The sequence below is a fragment of the Leucoraja erinacea genome, chromosome 2, assembly GCF_028641065.1.
Source record: "Leucoraja erinacea ecotype New England chromosome 2, Leri_hhj_1, whole genome shotgun sequence".
NCBI lineage: Eukaryota > Metazoa > Chordata > Chondrichthyes > Rajiformes > Rajidae > Leucoraja > Leucoraja erinaceus.
Window position 1 is genome coordinate 53,377,131 of NC_073378.1, and position 21,565 is coordinate 53,398,695.

The 21,565-nt window shown below is 45.3% G+C and overlaps 1 protein-coding gene across 5 annotated transcripts in view; it reads right to left on the reverse strand.

Moving 5' to 3' along the window:
* tpk1 (thiamin pyrophosphokinase 1) overlaps positions 1–21,565 on the reverse strand; it is a 349,575-nt gene that overhangs the window by 182,710 nt on the left and 145,300 nt on the right. For all 5 annotated transcript variants that reach the window (XM_055656935.1, XM_055656952.1, XM_055656943.1 and 2 more), the window contains one exon: positions 19,253–19,348. In XM_055656935.1, the coding sequence (XP_055512910.1) occupies positions 19,253–19,348 (96 nt within the window). The remainder of the gene's footprint in view (positions 1–19,252; positions 19,349–21,565) is intronic.

Consider the following 21,565-nt stretch of genomic DNA (forward strand, 5'->3'; position numbering starts at 1 on the left):
TGTGAGGGGTGGGGGGGCGGGAAGGTGAAATGAAGAGGCGGAGCCAGTGGGCTGAGGGAGAGCTGAGAAGGGGAGGAGAAAGTAGGGACTACCTGAAATTAGAGAAGTCAATGTTCATACCGCTGGGGTGCAAACTTCCCAAGCGAAATATGAAGTGCTGCTCCTCCAATTTACGGTGGTCCTCACTCTGGCCATGGAGGAGGCCCAGGACAGAAAGATCGGATTCGGAATAGGAGGGGGAATTGAAGTGCTGAGCCACCGGGAGATCAGATTGGTCATTGCGAACTGAGCGGAGATGTTCAGCGAATCGATTGCCAAGCCTACATTTGGTCTCACCGATGTAGAGCAGCTGACATCTAGACCAGCGGATTCAATAGATGAGGTTAGAGGAGGTGCACGTGAACCTCTGCCGCACCTGGAAAGACTGCTTGGGTCCTTGAATGGAGTCCCAAGATGGGGGGTGGCGGGGAGAAGAAAGGAAAAAGGAGGAGGAGCCCGAGGGCTGAGGGATGTGAGGAGACAGCCCGAGGGCTGAGGAACGGAGGATACAGCAAGGGCTAACAAAATTGGGAGAATTCAATGTTTATGCCTGCAGGATGCAGACGAAACTCAGCGGGTGCAGCAGCTAAGCATGCATGAACATTGAATTCCCCCAATTTTGTTAGCCCTTGCTGTCTCCTCCCCTTCCTCAGCCCTCGGGCTGTCTCCTCCTCCTTTTTCCTTTCTTCTCCCCGCCACCCCCCATCAGTCTGAAGAAGGGTTTCGGCCCGAAACATTGCCTATTTCCTTCGCTCCATAGATGCCGCTGCACCCGCTGAGTTTCTCCAGCATTTTTGTGTACCTCTGGATTTAGTGTTGTCTAATGAACCAGATTTAATAAGGAAACTCAAGGTAAAGGAACCGCTAGGAGGTAGTAACCATAAATTGATAAGTTTAAATCTGCAATTTGAGAGAGAGAAGGTTAATTCACAAGTGTCAGTGTTGCAGTTGAACAAAGGGGACTATGAAGAGATGAGAGAGGAGCTAGCCAAGGTCGACTGGAAAAGGATCCTAGCAGGAATGACGGTAGAACAGCAATGGTAGGAATTTCTGGGCATAATCCAGAAAATACAGGATCATTTCATTCCAAAGAGGAAGAAAGATTCTGAGGGGAGTAAGAGGCAACCATGGTTGACAAGGGAAGGTAGGGATGGAATAAAAATAAAAGAAAAGATGTATAATATAGGAAAGCGTAGCGGGAAGCCAGAGGATTAGGAAACTTTCAAAGGTCAACAGAAGGAAAAAAAAGGGGTGAAAAGTACGAGGGTAATCTGGCCAAGAATATAAAGAAGGATAGTAAAAGCTTCCTTAGGTATATTAAGAGAAAAAGATTAGTCAAGACAAATGTAGGTCCCTTGAAGACAGAAACAGGTGAAATTATTGTGGGCTAAAATTACCCATGAATCTGCCCATGCCCGTACTACGTCTTTTTCGTCGAGTGGACTATCTTGCTTGCTATAGGATCTTTGGTTTGTAGGGTGAGAATGAGTAGTTAGTGCGAGTTGGGTGGGGGAGGGATAGAGAGAGAGGGAATGCTGGGACTACCTGAAGTGAGCAAAACCAATATTCATACCACTGGGCTGTAAGCTGCCCAAGCGAAATATGAGATGCTGTTCCTCCAATTTGCGTTTAGCCTCACTCTGACAATGGAGGAAACCGAAGACAGAAAGGTGAATCCACAGAGTCTTATTCCCAGGGTAGAAGAATCAACAACTGAAGTGCAGTGGTTTTAGGTGAGATGGGATGGATTTAATATGAACATGAGGGGCATCTGTTTCATACAGAGAGTTGTGGGACAATGGAACTAGCTTGCAAAGGATGTAGATGAGACAAGTACAATAACAGCATTTAAAAGGCATTTGGACAGGTACATGGATAGAAAAGGCTTTGAGGGATATGGTCCAAACATAGGCAAATGGGACTAGCTTTGATGGGACATTTTGGTTGGCATGGACAAGTTAGGCCAAAGGGCTGCTTCCGTACTCGATGACTCTAATGAAAAGAATAATAATGCTAGGAGAAAACTGGAATGGTAATGGGACAAGATAAAAAATAAAATATGGGTGTCAAGCAAGTATTAATTGGTTATGTGATTAATTATCTGAAATTGTTCATAAGTTCATAAGTTATAGGAGCAGAATTAGGCCATCTGGCCCATCGAGACGATTTCATCATTTCATCATGACTGATCTATTATTCCTTCTCATTCCTACTCTCCTGCCTCCGCCTTGTAACCCATGACACTCTTTTTAATCAAGAACCTATCAATCTCTGCTTTAAAAATGCCAAAAGATTTGGCCTCACCATCCATCTGTGACAATGAATTCTACATATTCGTACGGCAATTCGCATATCACTGTACTTTAATTGGTACATGTGACATTGAAAGACCTCTGAAACCTCTGAAACCTTTATTGCTAAAGAAATTGATCCTCATCTCCTTTCTAAAGGTATGTCTTTTTACTCTTGAGGCTGTGCCCTCTAGTCCTAGACTTTCCACATCCACTCTATAGAAGCTTTTCATTATTCGGCATGTTGGCTGGTGTGGGCAAGTTGGGCCGAAGGGCCTGTTTCCACACTGTATCACTATAACTCTATAACTCTAAAATCTTATCAGCCATTGAAATCAGGCTAAATTGCCCAAAGTTTCCTCTCTTTCGCTTAGCTCCCTTCTTGGACAATTGGCTAACATTTGCAATTTGCCAGTCGTCTGGGACCACTACTGACTCTACTGACTTTTAAAAGATCATTACTAGTGTCACCACAACCTCTAACGCTACCTCTTTCAGGACCCTGGGGTGTCATCCATTTGGTCCAGGTGATTTATCCACCTTCATACCAGGAGGTGTCCCAAGAACCTTCTCCTTAGTATGAGTATATTCACTAAATTCTGCCTCTTGACTCATGAAAATCTGGCATGTTGTTGGTGTCTTCTGCTGAAAAGACTGACGCAAAAATCTTAATCAATTTGTCCACCATTTCTTTGTTGCAATCACTGCTATATTAAGATGTCTGCAAGATGCCAATTGCAAGTTGAAATTATTTTCATCAATTCGATAGCGCTTCGATGGAACAGTGTGGAGGCTGAGTTCAACTGGTGGTGGGGAGAGTGGGAATGTGGTGAGTGGTGAGTGCAACTCAGTGTGATAGATGTCTGCAAATTATCTATGCTGCCTTTATTGACCATGGCCCTGAGGAAGCAGTGAAGATTGCAGATGGGTGGTGAATATGATGCGCAGAATGCAAAATGTTACGGACTAAACACTCATCCGATTTACATCCGTTTTGAGGCACTTAGCTAACAGTGATAGGGGGCAGGGACACAATGTAAAAACTTCAATGTGTAGGAAGGAACTGCAGAAGCTGGTTTATACCGAAGATTGACACAAATAGCTGGAGTAACTCAGCGGGTCAGCCATCATCTTTGGGGAAAAAGGGAATAGGTGATGTTTGAGAGTCTGGAGAAGGGTCACGACCAGAAACGTCACCTATTTCTTTTCTCCAGCTTTTTGCGTAAAAAGTTAAATGTTGATTATTAAAATACAGCAGAATGTCATCGACAAGCAAGCTCAGCGCAAAAAGATCTGCCTCGGGACAATGACGTATAGTTTCTACTCATTGGTAATTAATTTTAAAGTTATAATTTTAAAGAAATATGAAAAGAAATAACAAGTGCTTTTAATATATGAGATATTGCAAAAGTCGTGAAATTTTACTGCTATGGCAACGACTCGTGTTGAGAGTCCTTTTCTCCTACCCCACAGTGTAAGCCTTGTAGTTCTCAGATAATAAACATCTCACAAATGCTGATGGCTGTAAAATACAACAGCGTCTTCTCTTCTCCATAAACTACTGATTACTTTCGCTCAATCCACTCAACAGAAATGTACAATCCAATGCAAAATGAATGAAACTGCAGCCATAGCACTGATTTTACTTCGGAGTCACGTGAGCGAGTATGTGAAGAACCCGCTCAGCGCGCATGTGCGGCATTTTTGCGTTCAGCAGTGCAACAGCGGCCGCATCGGGAGTCAGGCGCTCCCGCTACAGATTGAAAGACAGATCATCAGGTAGGTACCCTGAGGTCGGGTTTCTTTCACAGGAGAGCCTTCTGCTTTGTTTTACAGGCAGAGAACAAAAAGGCTCTTGAACACACCTGTCCCCCGCTCGAGGAGTGTTCCATCTGTCGGGGGCAGCAACAGCAACAACAACAGCAACAGACTGCTTACCGGGCGCTCCGCCATCCCCGACACCGTGCCGAGCCCAGTCCCGCTAGCGCCTGAGGAGCGGGCTGGATGTAAAGCCACCCAAAAAAGCATCCGGCTGGTGGCTTCTGACTTGTCGGACGGGGACGTCTCTCCACCCGCACGGGGGAGAGAGAGCCGCCTGAGCCGCATAGAGCGGCTCCTGGAGCAGGTGCTCCAGCGAGACGCGCTGCGTGAGGGGCGCTCTCGCAGGGGGAGTTCAGGCACTCCCTCCACAGAGCCTTTGTGCACTGCCCATCGCTTCCTCCTTACCCGAGGGTAGCTTTGGTGATCAGGACTGGGCTGGTCAGGAAGAAGGGACGCTGGCTGAAGAAGTCGGGAGTATGCCAGGGGTGCAGGACCAGGAAGAGCTGCTGGGTGTGGTGGACCGCTACGTGGCAGCCCCACATGCAGGAAGGCCATTAGAGCCTAAACTAGCGGCCAGCATCAACCACCTATCCAACAGGCCCCTACAAGAGGTTAATGAGACCGTAAAAATGTACACAGCTCCAGAAAATTGTGAGTCCCTCAAAGTGCCGGCTGTCAACAGCCAAATTTAGGGGCACGTCGGGACAAATATTCGGAACCAGGAGCTGATACTGCAGCGGATCGTCAGGCTCCTGACGTCAGCCATCACATCATTGCTCGTTCTGCGGACAATACGGAGATGACCACAAACCAACAAGACACTCTTGCACTGTTGTACAAACACGCAGTTCGAGATAAATAACCTCCGTAAAGAAATCATAAGACCTGCCCTAAATCCAAAATTCACGGGGTTGTGCAAAACCCCAGCCACTGAGCTAGACACACTGCTCTTTGGCAAAGACCTCACGAAAAAAGTAAAAGATATGGAAGAGGCCTCTAAAACTTTCGGTCTCATGAGGGCAGGCCCCGGGACGAGCAAACCCAAAACAACAATACCCAAGCGGCAGCACCCCATCGCGTCCACAGTCGACGTCTACCATATGGGACTGGTGAAAGCTCGGGGTCCGCATTTATCACCGGAAGTCTTTTTTAGACCAAGGCCCAGAGCGGACCCCATGGAAAATGCGCCACCCCCCAACATCACCGCCACGTCAGACAACGCGCAAGACTCGCTGGTCTGGGAAGAGACAGAAGAAACACCCATAACCATGGAGGTAGGTGGGTCTGGTTCCTACCAGCATATAGAAAGTAGGGGCTCAATACTAACAGGGGGGAGCATGGGAGTCTATCACGAGTGACAAGTATATACTCAATAGCATTAGTGTATACAAAATACAATTTATACTAGAAAAATTGCCACCAGTTCAACATTCACCCCAGAGGGTCTTTTCCCTCTCAGTTAAATAAAAAACGAGAGGGACAAGCTGAACTGGTGAGACTAATCACAAAGGGTATCATCGAAAAAACAAAACATGAACCCTTCGAATTTGTATCAAATATATTCACAAAAACCAAAAGAGATGGTGGATGTCGCATCATCCTTGACTTAACTTCACTAAATATGTTTGTTAAGTATGTACATTTCAAAATGGAAATGCTTGTTACTGCCAAACAACTAATTTCCAAAGGATACTTCATGGTAAGCATTGACCTCAAAGATGCTTACTATTCAGTACCCATTGACAAGGATCATTGCAGATACCTGAAATTTACCTGGATGGGGCAACTATGGCAGTTTAAAGCGTTACCCAATGTATTAACATCAGCCCAAGATTATTCACCTGTCCCTTAATTCTGAAGTCATGTCCTCTTGTTTGAATCTTCCCTATTCTCAAAGGGAAAAGCTTGTCCACATCAACTCTGTCTATCCCTCTCATCATTTTAAAGACCTCTATCAAGTCCCCCCTTAACCTTCTGCGCTCCAGAGAATAAAGACCTAACTTATTCAACCTATCTCTGTAACTTAGTTGTTGAAACCCAGGCAACATTCTAGTAAATCTGCTCTGTACTCTCTCTATTTTGTTGACATCCTTCCTATAATTGGGCGACCAAAATTGTACACCATACTCCAGATTTGGTCTCACCAATGCCTTGTACAATTTTAACATTACATCCCAGCTTCTATACTCAATGCTCTGATTTATAAAGGCTAGCATACCAAAAGCTTTCTTTACCACCCTATCTATATGAGATTCAACCTTCAAGGAACTATGCACGGTTATACCCAGATCCCTCTGTTCAATTCTTCAATTCCCTACCATTTACCATGTACGTCCTATTTTGATTTGTCCTGCCAAGGTGTAGCACCTCACATTTATGAGCATTAAACTCCATCTGCCATCTTTCAGCCCATTTACCCCCATTTTACCAAATGGCCTAAATCACTCTGTAGACTTTGGAAATCCTCTTCATTATCCACAACACCCCCTATCTTGGTATCGTCTGCATACTTACTATTCCAATTTACCACACCTTCATCCAGATCATTGATGTACATGACAAACAACAAAGGACCCAACACAGATTCCCTGAGGCACCCCACTAGTCACCTGCCTCCAACCCGATAAACAGCCATCCACCATTACCCTCTGGCTTCTCCCATTCAGCCACTGTTGAATCCATCTTGCTATTCCTGCATTTATACCCAACAGTTGAACCTTCTTAACCAACCTTCCATGAGGAACCTTGTCAAAGGCCTTACTAAAGTCCATATAGACAACATCCACTGCGTTACCCTCGTCAATTTCCCTAGTAACCTCTTCAAAAAATTCAAGAAGATTAGTCAAACATGACCTTCCAGGCACAAATCCATGTTGAAGATAAATCTAAGTTGAAGCCATCCACAACCATGGACTACTTGGGCTTCACAATTAATTCAGTCCACATGTCTGTAACTTTGCCAAAAGACAAAACAACTGAATTGGCATAATCATGCAACAATTTAATGGTCAACGAGCGACCAACTATTCGACAAGTAGCAAGAGTAATTGGGGAAATGGTAGCAGCATTTCCGGCTACACAATTTGGACCTTTGCACTATCAAAATTTATAAAGAGCAAAGGTACAGGCACAAAAACGACATGCAGGTCATTATGATCGTATCATGAAATTACCCACTGAAGCAATATCAGAACTACAGTGGTGGGCAGAAATCTTTTGGCATAGTTTCAACCCTATCATCATCATTAACCCTACTTTATTAATCCAAACAGATGCCAGTGCTCAAGGCTGGGGAGCGACTAACTCCATATCCAGCACAGGTGGTAGATGGACTAACCTAGAGTCATCATTACTACTTACACTGGGCATTAACTATCTAGAGATGTTGGGTGCCTTTTATGGTTTAAAAGCATATCAAAAGGTCAAGGTCAAAAACTTTATTTGCCATTTGTGCTTACACACATAGGAACTCTTGTGCGGTTGTTCAGAGAGTCAAGTCAAGTCAAGTTAAAAAGACACACAGAAGACACCTAATCTATAAAAACATATACTTCTCTAGAACTAAAAAAGAAAGAACATGCCTAAAACCCTATATAAGGGGGAAAGTGAGAGCATTGTAAATTACACAAACCCTATAAAAAAGTGTCGATTGCATTGTAAATTGCACAGGCCCGGGAGACAATATAATATAATATAATATGATGTGCTATGAGGTGGGTCAGGACATCAGTTCATTTTGTTTTGGCCAATAGTCTCACTGTGGCAGGGAAGAAGCTCTTAAAAAAGCGTGTTCTGTTTGTGACGATGCTGTCCGCTCGTCTGTGCCTGAGGTTGTATGTGCAGTTTTTGTGTTTAAGCAGGGAGTGAGCTGGATGTAGTGTGTCTCTGATGATTCTCTCTGCTCTTTTTTGACAGCGCTGTGTATAGATTGTATCCATGGAAGGGAGTTCCATTCTGATAATCCTCTCTGCCGTCTTTATGACTCTTTGCAGAGCCTTCCTCTCTGTCTGTGTGGTGTTTCCATACCACACCGTGATGCCTGTGGTGACATGCTCTCTATCAGTCCTTTGTAGACCTGGGTGAGAGGGCGACAGTGCAGACCAGCTTTTCTGAGCAGCCTGATGAAGTACAGTCTCTGCTGGGCTTTTTTCACTGTAGCAACAGTGTTCAAAGTCCAGTTGATGTTACTTGTAATCCCAGGTATCTGTAACTGTCAGCCCTCTCCACCACAGTCCCCTTGATGATGAGGGGCTGCAGGGGGGGTGTATTTTTCCTGAAGTCCATTATTATTTCTCTTGTCCGTGTTGAGGCTTAGATCGTTCACCTCACCATAGGCAAGAATGTCGTTCACCAGACTCCTGTAGCCCGACTCGTCCCCTCCCTTGATGAGGCCCAGGATGGTGGTATCATCCGCATACTTAATAATGATGGTATTTTCCTGGGTGGAGACACAGTCTTTTTGGAGATACTGCACATACAACCTGTTTTTTTTGGAACTGGTACAATGGTGGAAAATTTAAAAATACGGGGGACCACTGCTTGGTTTAAAGACAGATTGAAGATGTCTACATACACTCCAGTGTGTGTACAGGGTGAAAAGTTTGGGACTGAGACAGCAGCCTTGTGGTGATCCTGTGCTGACGGTGAGCTCTGCAGACACCCTCCTTCCCATCCTCACCACCTGTGGTCTTTCAGTCAGGAAATCCAAGATCCAGTTACAGGTGGGAGTCGGGACGCCGAGGTCTGTCAGCTTCTCAGTCAGCCTGCCCGGGCGAATGGTGTTAAAGGCCGAACTGTAATCCAGGAACAGCGTTCTGATGTATGTTCCTCTGCTGTCCAGGTGTTGCAGGATGTGGTGTAGAGCAATGGCCACTACGTCGTCCACTGAGCGGTTGGGGCGGTAGGCGAACTGGAGGGGGTGGATCGTGCCCGGGTCCATGTGATTGATATGTGTGAGAACCAGTTTTTCTAGACACTTCATGGTAACTGGCGTGAGTGCCACTGGCCTGAAGTCATTCAGGGTGGATGGATTTGTTTTTTTTGGAACTGGTACAATGGTGGAAAATTAAAAAATACGGGGGGCCACTGCTTGGTTTAAAGACGGATTGAAGATGTCTACATACACTCCAGTGAGTTGTTCTGCACAGGCCTTTCTGGTCCCACAGCCTTGTGGGGGTTCACCTGCCTCAGAGCTTTCAGGACCTGTGTGGGTGTCACCTGAAAGACAGTGTCCGTGGGGTTGCAGGGGGCTTTTGAGGGGGTGTCTGTGTTCAGTCTGTCACTATATTTAAGAGGGAGTTAGATGTGGCCCTTGTGGCTAAGGGGATCAGGGGGTATGGAGAGAAGGCAGGTACGGGATACTAAGTTGGATGATCAGCCATGATCATAGTGAATGGCGGTGCAGGCTTGAAGGGCCGAATGGCCTACTCCTGCACCTAATTTCTATGTTTCTATGTAAACCTGGTGTAGAAGGTATTAAGGCTGTCTGGGAGGGTGACATCCTGGGGTTCTGTGGTTGGTACTGTTTTCTTGTAGTTTGTGACTGCTTGGATTCCCTGCCACATACTGCGTGTGTTGTTACTTAGGTAAAAGCTTTCAAGTTTTTGGGAATAAGCCCTCTTTGCAGCTCTGATGAACTTCTGTAGCTCATACCGGGCTTTCTTGTACTCCCTTTGATCTCCTGACTTAAAAGCTTCCTGCCTTTTCCTGATCTTCTGTTTTATGTTTCCATTGAACCAAGGTTTCTGGTTTGGAAACACACGCACAGTTGTGGGAGGGGCACACATAGATGTGTACCAGCTGATGTAGTCACTCACAGCCTCTGTGTATTCATGAATGTCATCTGTGACCACCTTAAAGATGTTCCAATCTGTAGCCTCTAAACATCCCTGCAGGCTAGCCTGTGCACTGTCCGTCCAGGTATTAACAGTTCTGACTGTGACTGGCTGTGCCTTAAGCCTCTTGATGTAGGTGGGCTTGAGCTGAACTGCCAGGTGGTCAGACTTGCTGAAGTGGGGTATTGGTTCAGCTACAAAAGCATTTCTGATATTGCTGTAGCAGTGGTCCAGTATCTTATTTCCTCTAGTTGGGAAAGTCACAAACTGATACAGTTTTGGTATGTTTTTCTTGAGGTTGCAATGATTAAAGTCTCCCAGAATAATAAAAGCAGCATCAGGATATTTGTTTTCATGCTCATTGATCATGTCGTGTAGCTCCCTGAGTGCAGCCTCTTCTTTGGCGGAAGGGGGAATATACACGACACTCACAATAATACATTGCAGTTCTCTGGGTAGATAAAACGGCCGTAGCTTCACAGTTAGATACTCCACATTCTCAGAGCAAGATTTAGAAATAAGCTTACAGTCGGTACACCAGGTTTGTTTGACGAGGACGGCCGTTCCTCCGCCGCGGGTCTTGCCGCTGTCCGCTGCGCTCCGGTCCTCCCTGAAGGCCGTGTAGCCGTCTGGTGTTATCGCCTCGTCCGGTGTCCTTTCCCCCAGCCATGTTTCACAGAAGCACAGCATGGAGCAGTCCTGTAAGTCCCTCTGCGTGGAGATCCGAGCATGGAGATCATCCATCTTATTTAACAGAGACTGGATGTTAGCAAACAGTATGACCGGGAGGGCCAACCTTCCACTGCTAACCAAGCGCCGGAGTCGCCGCTCAGCCCCTCCCCGTCTACCACGTCTCCGCCTGGGCCTGTCGTTGTCCGGGTGTCGGCCTAGCATCGAGTCGCCGCAGCGTATTAGCTCAGGGTAAGGGTTTAACGTGCTCGGGTCTAAATGTCCAAAAGGACTGCACTCTCTCAGCCGTAGTAGGGTCGCCCGGTCATAGACGCCATTTGCTGACCATGCTGTTACCGTAGTATGGCACAAAATAACAAGAGACAGACAAAAAAGCAGGTTGACTCTGAGAGCTCCGCGACGTCGCCCTCTCAGGAGTGCCATCTTCCCTTGGCAAATATGCATCACTTTCATGTACGGTTACAAATAGACAATACTACGGTGGTGGCCTACATTAACCATATGGGCGGCATAAAATCGATATCATGCAACAAATTGGTCAACACAATTTGGCAATGGTTGGTTGAAAGACATATTTGGCTATCAGCAACTTACCTGCCAGGTAAGCTAAATACAGTGGCAGACACCAGGTCACGCAAATTTAATGACAACACCGAATGGATGTTAAACCCCAAAGTGTTTGCAAAGGATTATTAAGCAATATGGCACGCCAGATATCGACTTATTTGCATCAAGGCTAAATCACCAGGTACCTATGTATGTCGCTTGGGAACCAGACCCTGAGGCAGCAGCGGTAGATGCGTTCACGCTGGATTGGGGAAATTTCTTCTTCTATGCATTTCCTCCCTTCTGCCTCATCAGCCGTGTACTATGCAAAATACAAATGGACTCTGCTTCAGGTATTTTGATAGTACCCGACTGGCCTACACAGCCATGGTTCCCATTATTCCTGGCGAACCTTCACCACGATGAAGGACTCAGCTACAGTGCCATCAACACAGCTAGAAATGCTCTGTCTGTCTATTTAAAACAAGCTCCAGGACAACAGGCCATGGGGTCCCACCCGCTGATGGTCAAACTAATGAAGGGTATTTACAACTCTAACCCCCTAGACCAAGGTACACCCATATATAGGATGTCAGTGTGGTCCTGACATACCTCAGGGGATGGCCACCAGCCAGATCCCTCAACCTGGAACAATCTACGCTCAAAACACTCATGTTGATGGCACTTGTATCTGCACAGAGGGTCCAGTCACTACACCTATTGCAACTGGACAACATGATCACAGCTCCAGACCAGATCTCTTTCATTATCCAGGGACTGATCAAACAGAGCAGACCAGGAACACCTAATCCAGTCGTGGAATTCCAGGCTTACCTGCCAGAACCACGGTTATGTGCCATGACCCACCTACTGTCCTACATAGACACAACCAAAAATATTCGAGGGAGTGAAAAAGCCTTATGGGTCAGTCATAAAAAGCCTTATGGTCGGGTGACGAGCCAAACCATTTCGAGATGGCTCAAGCAGGTGCTAACTCTCACTCCACCAGGGCAGCACCCACATCAACGGCTGAAAGAATGAACGTGCCGATGGACCACATCCTGGCTACAGCAGGATGGTTGAGGGAAACAACGTTCAGAACTTTATATAACAAGCCGTTGGCAAAACCTGTTTTATTTGCAGAAAAGATTTTACAGACTGCAAATATTTAATTTAAGCCCAGGGGAGTAGTTTAATTCTTGTTGTTATTGTTAACAAATACCTTTGTGTTTTTCTACAAACAGATTCATTGGTTGATTACGATAACACACTTCCTCCCTCAAGGACTTCGGCAGTGAGTGAAGTAATAACTGTTACACGGTTTGAAAATCACAGCTTTAAAATCTTCACGTAGTCACTCACGTGACTCCGAAGTAAAATAGTAAGATTAAACGAGAACTTACCAGTTTGAAGTTTGATCTGTATTTTATGAGGAGTTACGATGAGGGATTACGTGCCCTCCGCTCCCACCCTCAATAATATGGGTCAAACTGATAACTGATGTCTCCTTTTCTTTACTATGTTTATTTCAATAACTGTGTCTATCTGTGATTCCACACCGCTGCTTTGAAGTATGCCACGCATGCGCGCTGAGCGGGTTCTTCATGTAATCCCTCATCGTAACTCCTCATAAAATACAGATCAAACTTCAAACTGGTAAATTCTCGTTTAATCTTACTATTTTATTTTCCATTTGACTCCTGTAAATGTACTTCATTTTACCAGCTATTTTTATATTCATGCCTACACTGGTCAATTTCTACAGGTATAAAAGCACTTACATAATATATGGCATTGGGAATTAATCACTTTAGGAAGCAGTTGGCCTAATTGCATTAGAAGAAAAACATTGCTTAGATATGGACCTGTGTTCCACAAATAGTCACTGTCACCAAAGGAAATAATATAAATCAATTTGTTTTGTTACAGAATTCCACAGGTAATGCTGCAATCATTTGCTCAAGTATTTCAACAGTCACTAATCCTTTCAACGCCGAAGGAATCATATTACTGCCTAATGGGGATTACAGTTGTGACCAAGCGCATCTTTGAGGTCAGTTTTGATCACAAGGGAAATTCATGTTTGGACATTATCTACCCATCTTTCTATGCATATTAATTTATCACATCAATAGCTTGAATGAAAGCTCCTATGCAATTTTCTGTCGACACGCTTTGGGATACTTTAATAAAAGCAGCATTCACCATTCCTATCAGAGCATCCTTAAAGATTCAATTCTTGAATTTGAACTTAACATTGCAACAAATTGAGGAATGATTTCCGACAACCTGATTAGTGTTTCCTTGTATTAATAAACATTTCAAACTGAACTTTCACATTTTAATTTGTTTATCGGTAACAGGTTCAGTTGGGATATATGTAAGAAATAACTGCATTTGCTGGTTTAAATCACAAAATGCTGGAGTAACTCAGCGGGTGAGTCCGACCCGAAAGTCACCCATTATTTTCTCCAGAGATGTTGCCTCACCCGCTGAGTTATTCCAGCATTTTGTGTCTACCTTCAGTTGGGACATCATGCTTTCCACATAAATGTAAATCCTGGGCTTCTGCTCTCACATAATACAGAAAAGTCTATCTCCCTAGAACTTAGAGCATTTTCATTTACTGTCAAACAATCTAGCATTCCAAGATTTTGTAATATAAAGACGAGGCATACATTATTTTTTGAAGCTTTCTGAATTACTACTTCATATAAAAAGTCTTTACAATGGATCCTGCAGCTTCTCCTGTAAGTAAAATATTGTTTTCACGTTACAGCAGTGCGTAAGCCAAAAATAAAAACAAATGATCTTATCTTTCAATGCAGCATATTCCAAATAACAGATTATCAATTTCTGTCTAAACGTAAGTGCCCCAGAGTAAATTATTTTAGTTAATCATCTTGTTTGAGTGTTATTGCAAAAAGTAATTCTGTTCCATGGTTTCACACTCAATCAAGATTTAAGAATAAAATCCACCAGCACCATATCAGAGAAACAAGATATTGTCAACAAAGATAAACTCTCCCACATACCAAGAACAAAAGATGCCTGTCTGTTAAGCTTGATAAAGGTATTGGTGGGACCTTGTGTGGGACATCAATAACATTTCCTGAGTACGTTGGAGGATGATATTCTGATAACTGAGAATGGCTTTGGTGGATACTGGATCACAGAGGAAAAGAAAATCGTGTTATTCTCTATTTTTTTACCTTTGCCCATTACTTCACTTAGAGTCGTAGTTACAGAGTTATACAGCATGCAGACTAGTGATCACCAATCCATATTGATCCAGCACTTGACCAACAACCTTTTATGGCTAGGCAATTCAAGTGCTCACCTAGATATGTGTGAAACGCAGCCAGTTACTCTGCTTCCATCATTCTCTGAGGAAGTGTATTCCAGGAACGCACCACTCTATGGGTGAAATGTGTCCCTCGGGTTCCCTTTAAATCGCTTAAATTCGAGTGGTCTTGTTTTATTCATCTACGGGGAAATTGGTATGGGGAAAAGCTTCTTGCAATCCATCTTACCTAATACCATCATGATTGTATGCCTATCTTACCTAATACCATCATGATCTCTGCACCAAAAGCAACAACTGGAGACCTCCAGGAAATCAAAGCACAAAGGGTTGAAAGTATATACTGTGTACTACATCCCCGACTAACACACAAATAAATTCCACATATTACTGAGAATTTCAAAAAATTCAGTCAGTCTATTGCATTTTTTCCTTCATACATTAGTCAACATACGTAAAATCCTTGGGGGGACGGCCATGCTTTGAGAGGTGGAGGACAATCCCCCCCCCCCCCCCCCATATTTTGTGACCTGGGCGCTACAGCCAGTCCCAAGTCAGCTCGCCTGCCCCGGGACTGGCTGTAGCATCCAGGTTGCCTGCATGCCCCGGAAATGGCTGTCGTGCACAGATCGGTTTGCCTGCCCCACACTCCAAAGACGTGCAAGTTTGCGGGTTAAGTGCTTTGGTAAATTGTAAATGATCCCAAGTATGTCGGAAGATGCTAGTGTGGGGTGATTGCTGGTTAGCCCAGACACGGTGGGTCAAAGGACCTGTAGTTCCCAGGTCACCTGCGTGCCCAGGTCGGCTCGCTTGCCCCAGGTCTGGCTTTAGAGCCCAGGTCGCCTGCGTGCCCCGGGGCTGGCTGCAGTTCCCAGGTCGCAAAAACGAATTGAACAAAATTACGCCTGATGGCCGGATGATTTCAAATCACAGGCCGGATGCGGCCCGTGGGCCATAGGTTGCCGATCCCTGTCCTAGATGTTAGGCCTCATTGTGACCCCCCCTGCCCCCCCCCATATTTTAAAAGCGATTTCCACCCATGATATTACAGCATGGTCATTTTTTACAATAAATCTGAAGAATAAGTGAAGGTATAAAAATATTTCTTGCCACCCCTCACTCCCATTCTAAAATAAAAACAATGCAACAAGGATAGAGCTTTGATTTTTGGACATTACCCACGAGTGCATGTGGTCTAGGATAGAATAGATTGCTTGCAAACCGGAAGGGGAATGGGATTACTCTGACTGACTCTATGGGCTGAATAGTCTCCTTCTACAGCTTATCATCGGTAAGTATTTGAATACATGAATAAAATATTGCATGTAAGTTTCTCAAGTATCTGAGAGAGTTATGAACTGTTTTTTAACAAATTATTCTGATGAACAATGTTTTCTAATGTTATCACTGTGGTACAGTGGTGCAGGTGGTAGAGCTGTTATCTCACAATGCCAGAGACCCAGGTTCAATCCTGAACCTAGATGTTATGTGTGTGGAGTTTGCACATCCCTCCTGTGACTGTGTGGGTTTCCTCCCAATGTTCGGGATTCCTCCCATATCCTAAAGAGGTGAGAAGGTTTAAGAAGGAACTGCAGATGCTGGAAAATCGAAGGTACACAAAAAAGCTGGAGAAACTCAGCGGGTGCAGCAGCATCTATGGAGCGAAGGAAATAGGCAACGTTTCGGGCCAAAACCCTTCTTCAGACTGATGGGGGGATGGGAGGGCGGGAAGAAGAAAGGAAAAAGGAGGAGGAGCCCAAAGGCTGGGGGATGGGAGGATACAGCAGGAGGGCTGAGAAAGGGGAGGAGACAGCAAGGACTAACTAATGACCAGCAAGGACTAAGGGTTTGTAGGTTAATTGTCTGCAAAATTGCCCCAAAAGTGTAACGAGTGGATGAAAAAGTGGGATAACATGGAGCTTGTGTGAATGGGTGATTGCTGGTCAGCATGGACTCCATGGGCTGAAGGGTCTGTTTCCAGGCTGCATCTCTCAGATAATTAAAAAATATATCCCATGTTTCTACCCCCTTGTGTCCGTCCTTCTGACAAATAGAAATAATGTGCTACTATTGCAGCAACTTGATACATGAGGTTATCCCTCAGGTTTATTCTTAATTTATAGAGTAGAAACAAGGAACTGCAGATGCTGATTAGTACACTCAAGGACATAAAGTGCTGGAGTAATTCTGCAGGTCAGATGGTATCTCTGTATCGCTGGAGAACATGGGCAGGTGACATTTCGGGTCGCAACCTAACCATGCACTCCAGAGATGCTGCCTGACCCCCTGAACTACTCAAGCACTTTGTGTTATTCTTAATTTAACTTCCTAATTTATCTTCGTCAGCTCTCATATCTGGCAAAATCAAAGTTAACTAAAATGACATTTTTTAAAAATGTAATCATTGTTGAGGCTCCCGAGAATTTAGCCTTTTGTTTCATTGGCTGCAATGAGATATGGAGAAGTATGGACTTGGCAAAATCCAAATTGGATATCAATGCCTAGGTTATTGGCAAGTTAGTGTCAAATGATAACACTGTTGATATTGTATTCAATCATTGTATTCAATAATTTATTGATGAATATCATGGGAGAATAGGTAGGATGAATGCACAGTCTTTTACCCAGGGTACGGGAATCAAAAAGAAGGGGACATACTTTTAAGAAGAGAGGGGCAAGTGAGAGGGGCAAGATTTAACATGAACCTGAGGGGCAACTTTTTCACTCAGAATGCGATGGGTGTATGGAACGAGCTGCAAGCGGAAGGAGTTGAGGCAGATACTATAACAGCATTTAAAAGACACTTGGACAGATACATGGAGAGTAAAGGTTTTAGAGGAATACTAGACTTAGTGGGATCTGTTGGTTCCCTGGCACATGGGAGGCCTGGTCCCCCAACGCAACCCGTTCCCCAATGCAATATTCCACCACTCACCCGTTCCCTCCCATCAAATCGGCTCGTCCCTGTCCCCCTCTCCCTCTACTCCCCCCCCATATCCCACCTTGCCCATCACCCCGGACCCCTTCTACCCCTTCCCTACCCGCCTGCACTCCATCACCCCTCTACCCCACTCCCTCACTCTCTTTCCCCCTCCCTCCCTCTCTTTACCCCCTCCCTCCTTCCCTCTCTCTCGCCATCCCATCTCTCATCCCTCTCTCGCCCTCCCTCCCGCATCCCTCTCGCCCCTCTCCCTCCCTCCGTCTTCTCTCCCCCCCCACTCCGTGTAATGGTGCGGTGCTTTAGGGCCCGTCCCGGGACCCGCGGTGTCTTGGTGCTGGCCCTCCCCCCCCATCTCCCTTCGCCCCATTTCCCTCACCTTCCTCCCCTCACTCCTATTCCCTGCCCCAAGACCTACCCAGGTCGTAGAGCAGCGCCAGGGCCTGGAACACGGCCTGATTCTCGTACTCGGCCCGGCCCTGGCTGTAGGCGGCCAAAGCATTCGCGGACCTGGGCCTCGACGGAGCCGGGCTCACTGTGCTGGGGGCGGGGTGAAGGTTGCCGGCGGCTGAGCCAGAGCTGCCCGCAGAGCAGGAAGCGGAGGCTGTGCTGCAGGATGGTGGCGGCCGGGCGGCCCCCGAGGAACTGACGCCGGACCCAGGCTTGTCCTTGTTTCCAGCCCAGGCCCAGGCTCGGCTTGTGGCACCAACGTCTCTACCAGGTACTGCATGCCCACAGCTCCTTGGGCGGTAGCGCCACTCATTCGCCATGCCGACCTCCAGCCGATTGACAGCTGACGTGGCCAATCAGTGTGGCGATGGTGTCTGACAGGAGAGGAGACCAATCTGCATGGTGGCGACTGACAACATTCTGCGCATACGCATTTTTTACAATTTTTAAACCGCGATAGCTTTTACAATATACCATCGATCGGTATGAAACTTGTTGCACTCGCAGCACAGGAGAATGGTGAGTAAAGGGGGTGAAAAATCGCAGCACATTGCGCAAATAGAAAAATCACGCAAACCGGAAGAACACAAGATCAGAGTTTTAGTTATGGTGACGTTTCGGGTAGAGACCCTTCTAAAGTAAAGTCAAGTATTCTTTATTGCCATTCAAACTTGTTAGTTTGAACAAAATTAAATACCTTGCAGTCATAACAGAGAATAAAATAACAGAACACAAAATGAACACAGTTTAACATCCACCACAGTGAGTCTACCAGGCACCTCCTCACTGTGATGGAGGCAAATGTCTTAAATTCCTTGTCTCTTCCTTCCTTGGTCTCCCTCTGCGTTGAGGCGATCCAGGCTTTTGATGTTGGGCCCCCTGCTGGGTGATGGTAAGTCCCGCGGCCAAATCCGAGCTCGGCGAACGGGCCGGTTCAAACTCTGTGGCCCGGGGCGGACGAAGCTGTCACTCTCCAGTCCAGCGGGCGAAGCTGTTACTGCAGGAGCTCCAGAAAATCGGTCACCAACCTGGGACCTGCAAGCTCTCTCTTCAGACAATCACAAGCACTCTCACCGACGAGAGTTCAGTTCAGTCTGAAGATGGGTCTCGACCCGAAATGTCACCCATTCCTTCTCTCCAGAGTCGCTGCCTGTCCCATGACGTACTACGGCTTTTAGGCCGAGTGGAGTGTCTTGCTCCGCTCTATGATCTTTGGTGAATACTCTCCAAAACCCCACGTGACAAAATCCAAGCTATTTTATTTACAATTAAGTGTTTTTGGTTAAAACAGAAAAATCCCAAAGCCAAAATGTCTAAACACTGGATGTCTGTAAATTACCTTCAATCCTTGTTCTGTTGTTTTCTGAAGTAGTATCTGTAAACACTTTGTAAAGTCAGTGAGGTCTTGATCCATTGTGTCAATGATCTCACAATCCTAGAAAAATAAAATATTATAGGTGGTAAAGAAATAGATAAATTCCATGACATATTTTGCAGAGAGGGTCAAATAGAATAATGGGTACCAATGTGAATTGGTGGTATTAAAAAATCATGTGGTAATTTATCTGGCAGCCGTGTCAAGAACACAGCACAGGGTGAGTCAAAGAGCTATGCAGCACAGAAACAGCCCTTTTGGCTGATTTTGTCAATGCCGACCAAGTTGGCATTCTGGGCTAGTCCCATTTCCTCACATTTGGCCCATATCTCCAGAAGAATCTCAGCACGACACGTCACCCATTCCTTCTCTCCAGAGATGCTGCCTGTCCCGCTCTTACTCCAGCTTTTTGTGTCTATCTCCATCCCTTATCAATATATCTGTTCAAATGTATTTTGATAGTTGGAATTGTACAACTTAATAGAGTCATAGCGTCATTCAGCATGGAAAAAGTCCCTTCAGAAGAGTCACTCCATGATGACCACCAAGCTAGTCCCATGTGCCTGCTTTTGACCCAAATCCCTCCACACCTTTCCTATTTTCCTACGTATGTCCAAGCGTCTTCTATTCATTTATTCTACCTGACTCATCTACTTCCTCTGGCAGATCATTCCATACACCAACCAACGTGTGTGAAAATGTTTCCCCTCAGGTTCTAAATAAATCTTTCATCTAACTTTAAAGCCAGGCCCTATAGTTCTTGTTTCCTCTACCCTGGGAAACAGACTCTATGACGACACAAAAATTACAGATGTTGGAGTCTTGAGCAAAACACAAAGTGTTAGAGGAACTCAGCAGGGCAGGCAGATCAGAGGAGGAAATGGACAGGTAGCATTTCAGCTCAGGATCTTTCTTCAGACTGATAGGAGTGAGGAGAAGAGAGCTGGAATAGAGGGGTAGAGGCGGGGGCAAGGCCTGGTAAGTGTTAGTTGTATACAGGTGAGGGAAGGGTATCCAGGATGGCTGGTGCCAACGTTGAAGCAAATATCTGTGCAACGGCCTCCCCAATTTTCTCCCAAGCTTCCCACAAAGCCAGAGGACATACTTCGTCAGGCTCTGGGGATTTATCCATCTTAATGCACTTTAAAACCCACCAATAACTTATTTTTAGTAATTTGATCTGATCAAAGACATCACAGCTCCCCTGCCTCAATTCCTTAGCTTCCATGATCTTCATCTCAGTAAAAATGGGTGAGAAGTTTTAATTTAATATCTCCCCGATCGCTTGTGGTTCAACACAAAGATGGCCACACTGATCTTTAAAAGGACCTATTCCTTCCCAAGCCACCCTTTAACTCTTAGTATCCTGTAGAATCCCCTGGTATTTTTGTTTACCTTGTCTGCCAGTTTCATTCCTTGTCCTCTTTTTTCATTCCTTGTCCTCTTCTGAATCTGAATCTTTTTTCCCTCCTGATTGCTATCTTAAGTACACTGCAACCCTTCTTATAATCGTGGAGAGATATGCTTGATCCCAATATCTTAAATCTGACATGTGCCTCCTTTTTCCTGACTGGAGCCTCTACATCTATCATGAATCAGGGTTTCCTAAACTTGCCAGCCTTGCCCTACATCCTAACAGGACTATGCTTTCCCTGTACTCTTGCATTCTCACTTTTGAACAATAGTCCAATCCATCACATGGACTACACTCCCCACCACTGAATCCATCTGACGTCTCACTACCTCAGAAAACCAGCCAACATAATCAAAGACCTTTTCCATCTGGTTCCTTCTTCTCCCCGTTCCCATCCAGTAGAAGATACGGAATCTTGAAACCGTGCACCACCAGACTCAGAAATAGCGTCATCCTCTCTATTATCAGGCTTCTGAATGGTCTTTCCATAAGCTGGGGTACAGTCCGATTTGCCTCTATCGCATTGTAAACATTGGACTTTGTCTCTGGAACTGTTATACTGTAATGCTGAGAACTATATCTGTGTTGTGAATCTTTTCCTACGGTCTAACTATTATACTTGAGTTTGGCTTGATTGTATTTTAGTATAGTATTTTCTGATTTGATTGGATAGCATGCAAAACAAAGCTTTTGACTGTACCTCGGTACATGTGACATTAATAAACCTAAATCTAAAGTTTAACTTGCCTGCAATTATCCTTGCAACTCTAATCATAAAACAAGGATTTGGGATCCCAATCCTAACTCCTGGTCAGTTGTGGGTGGGCATGCAATGATGATGGAAGCTAATTTGTTGCTTTATA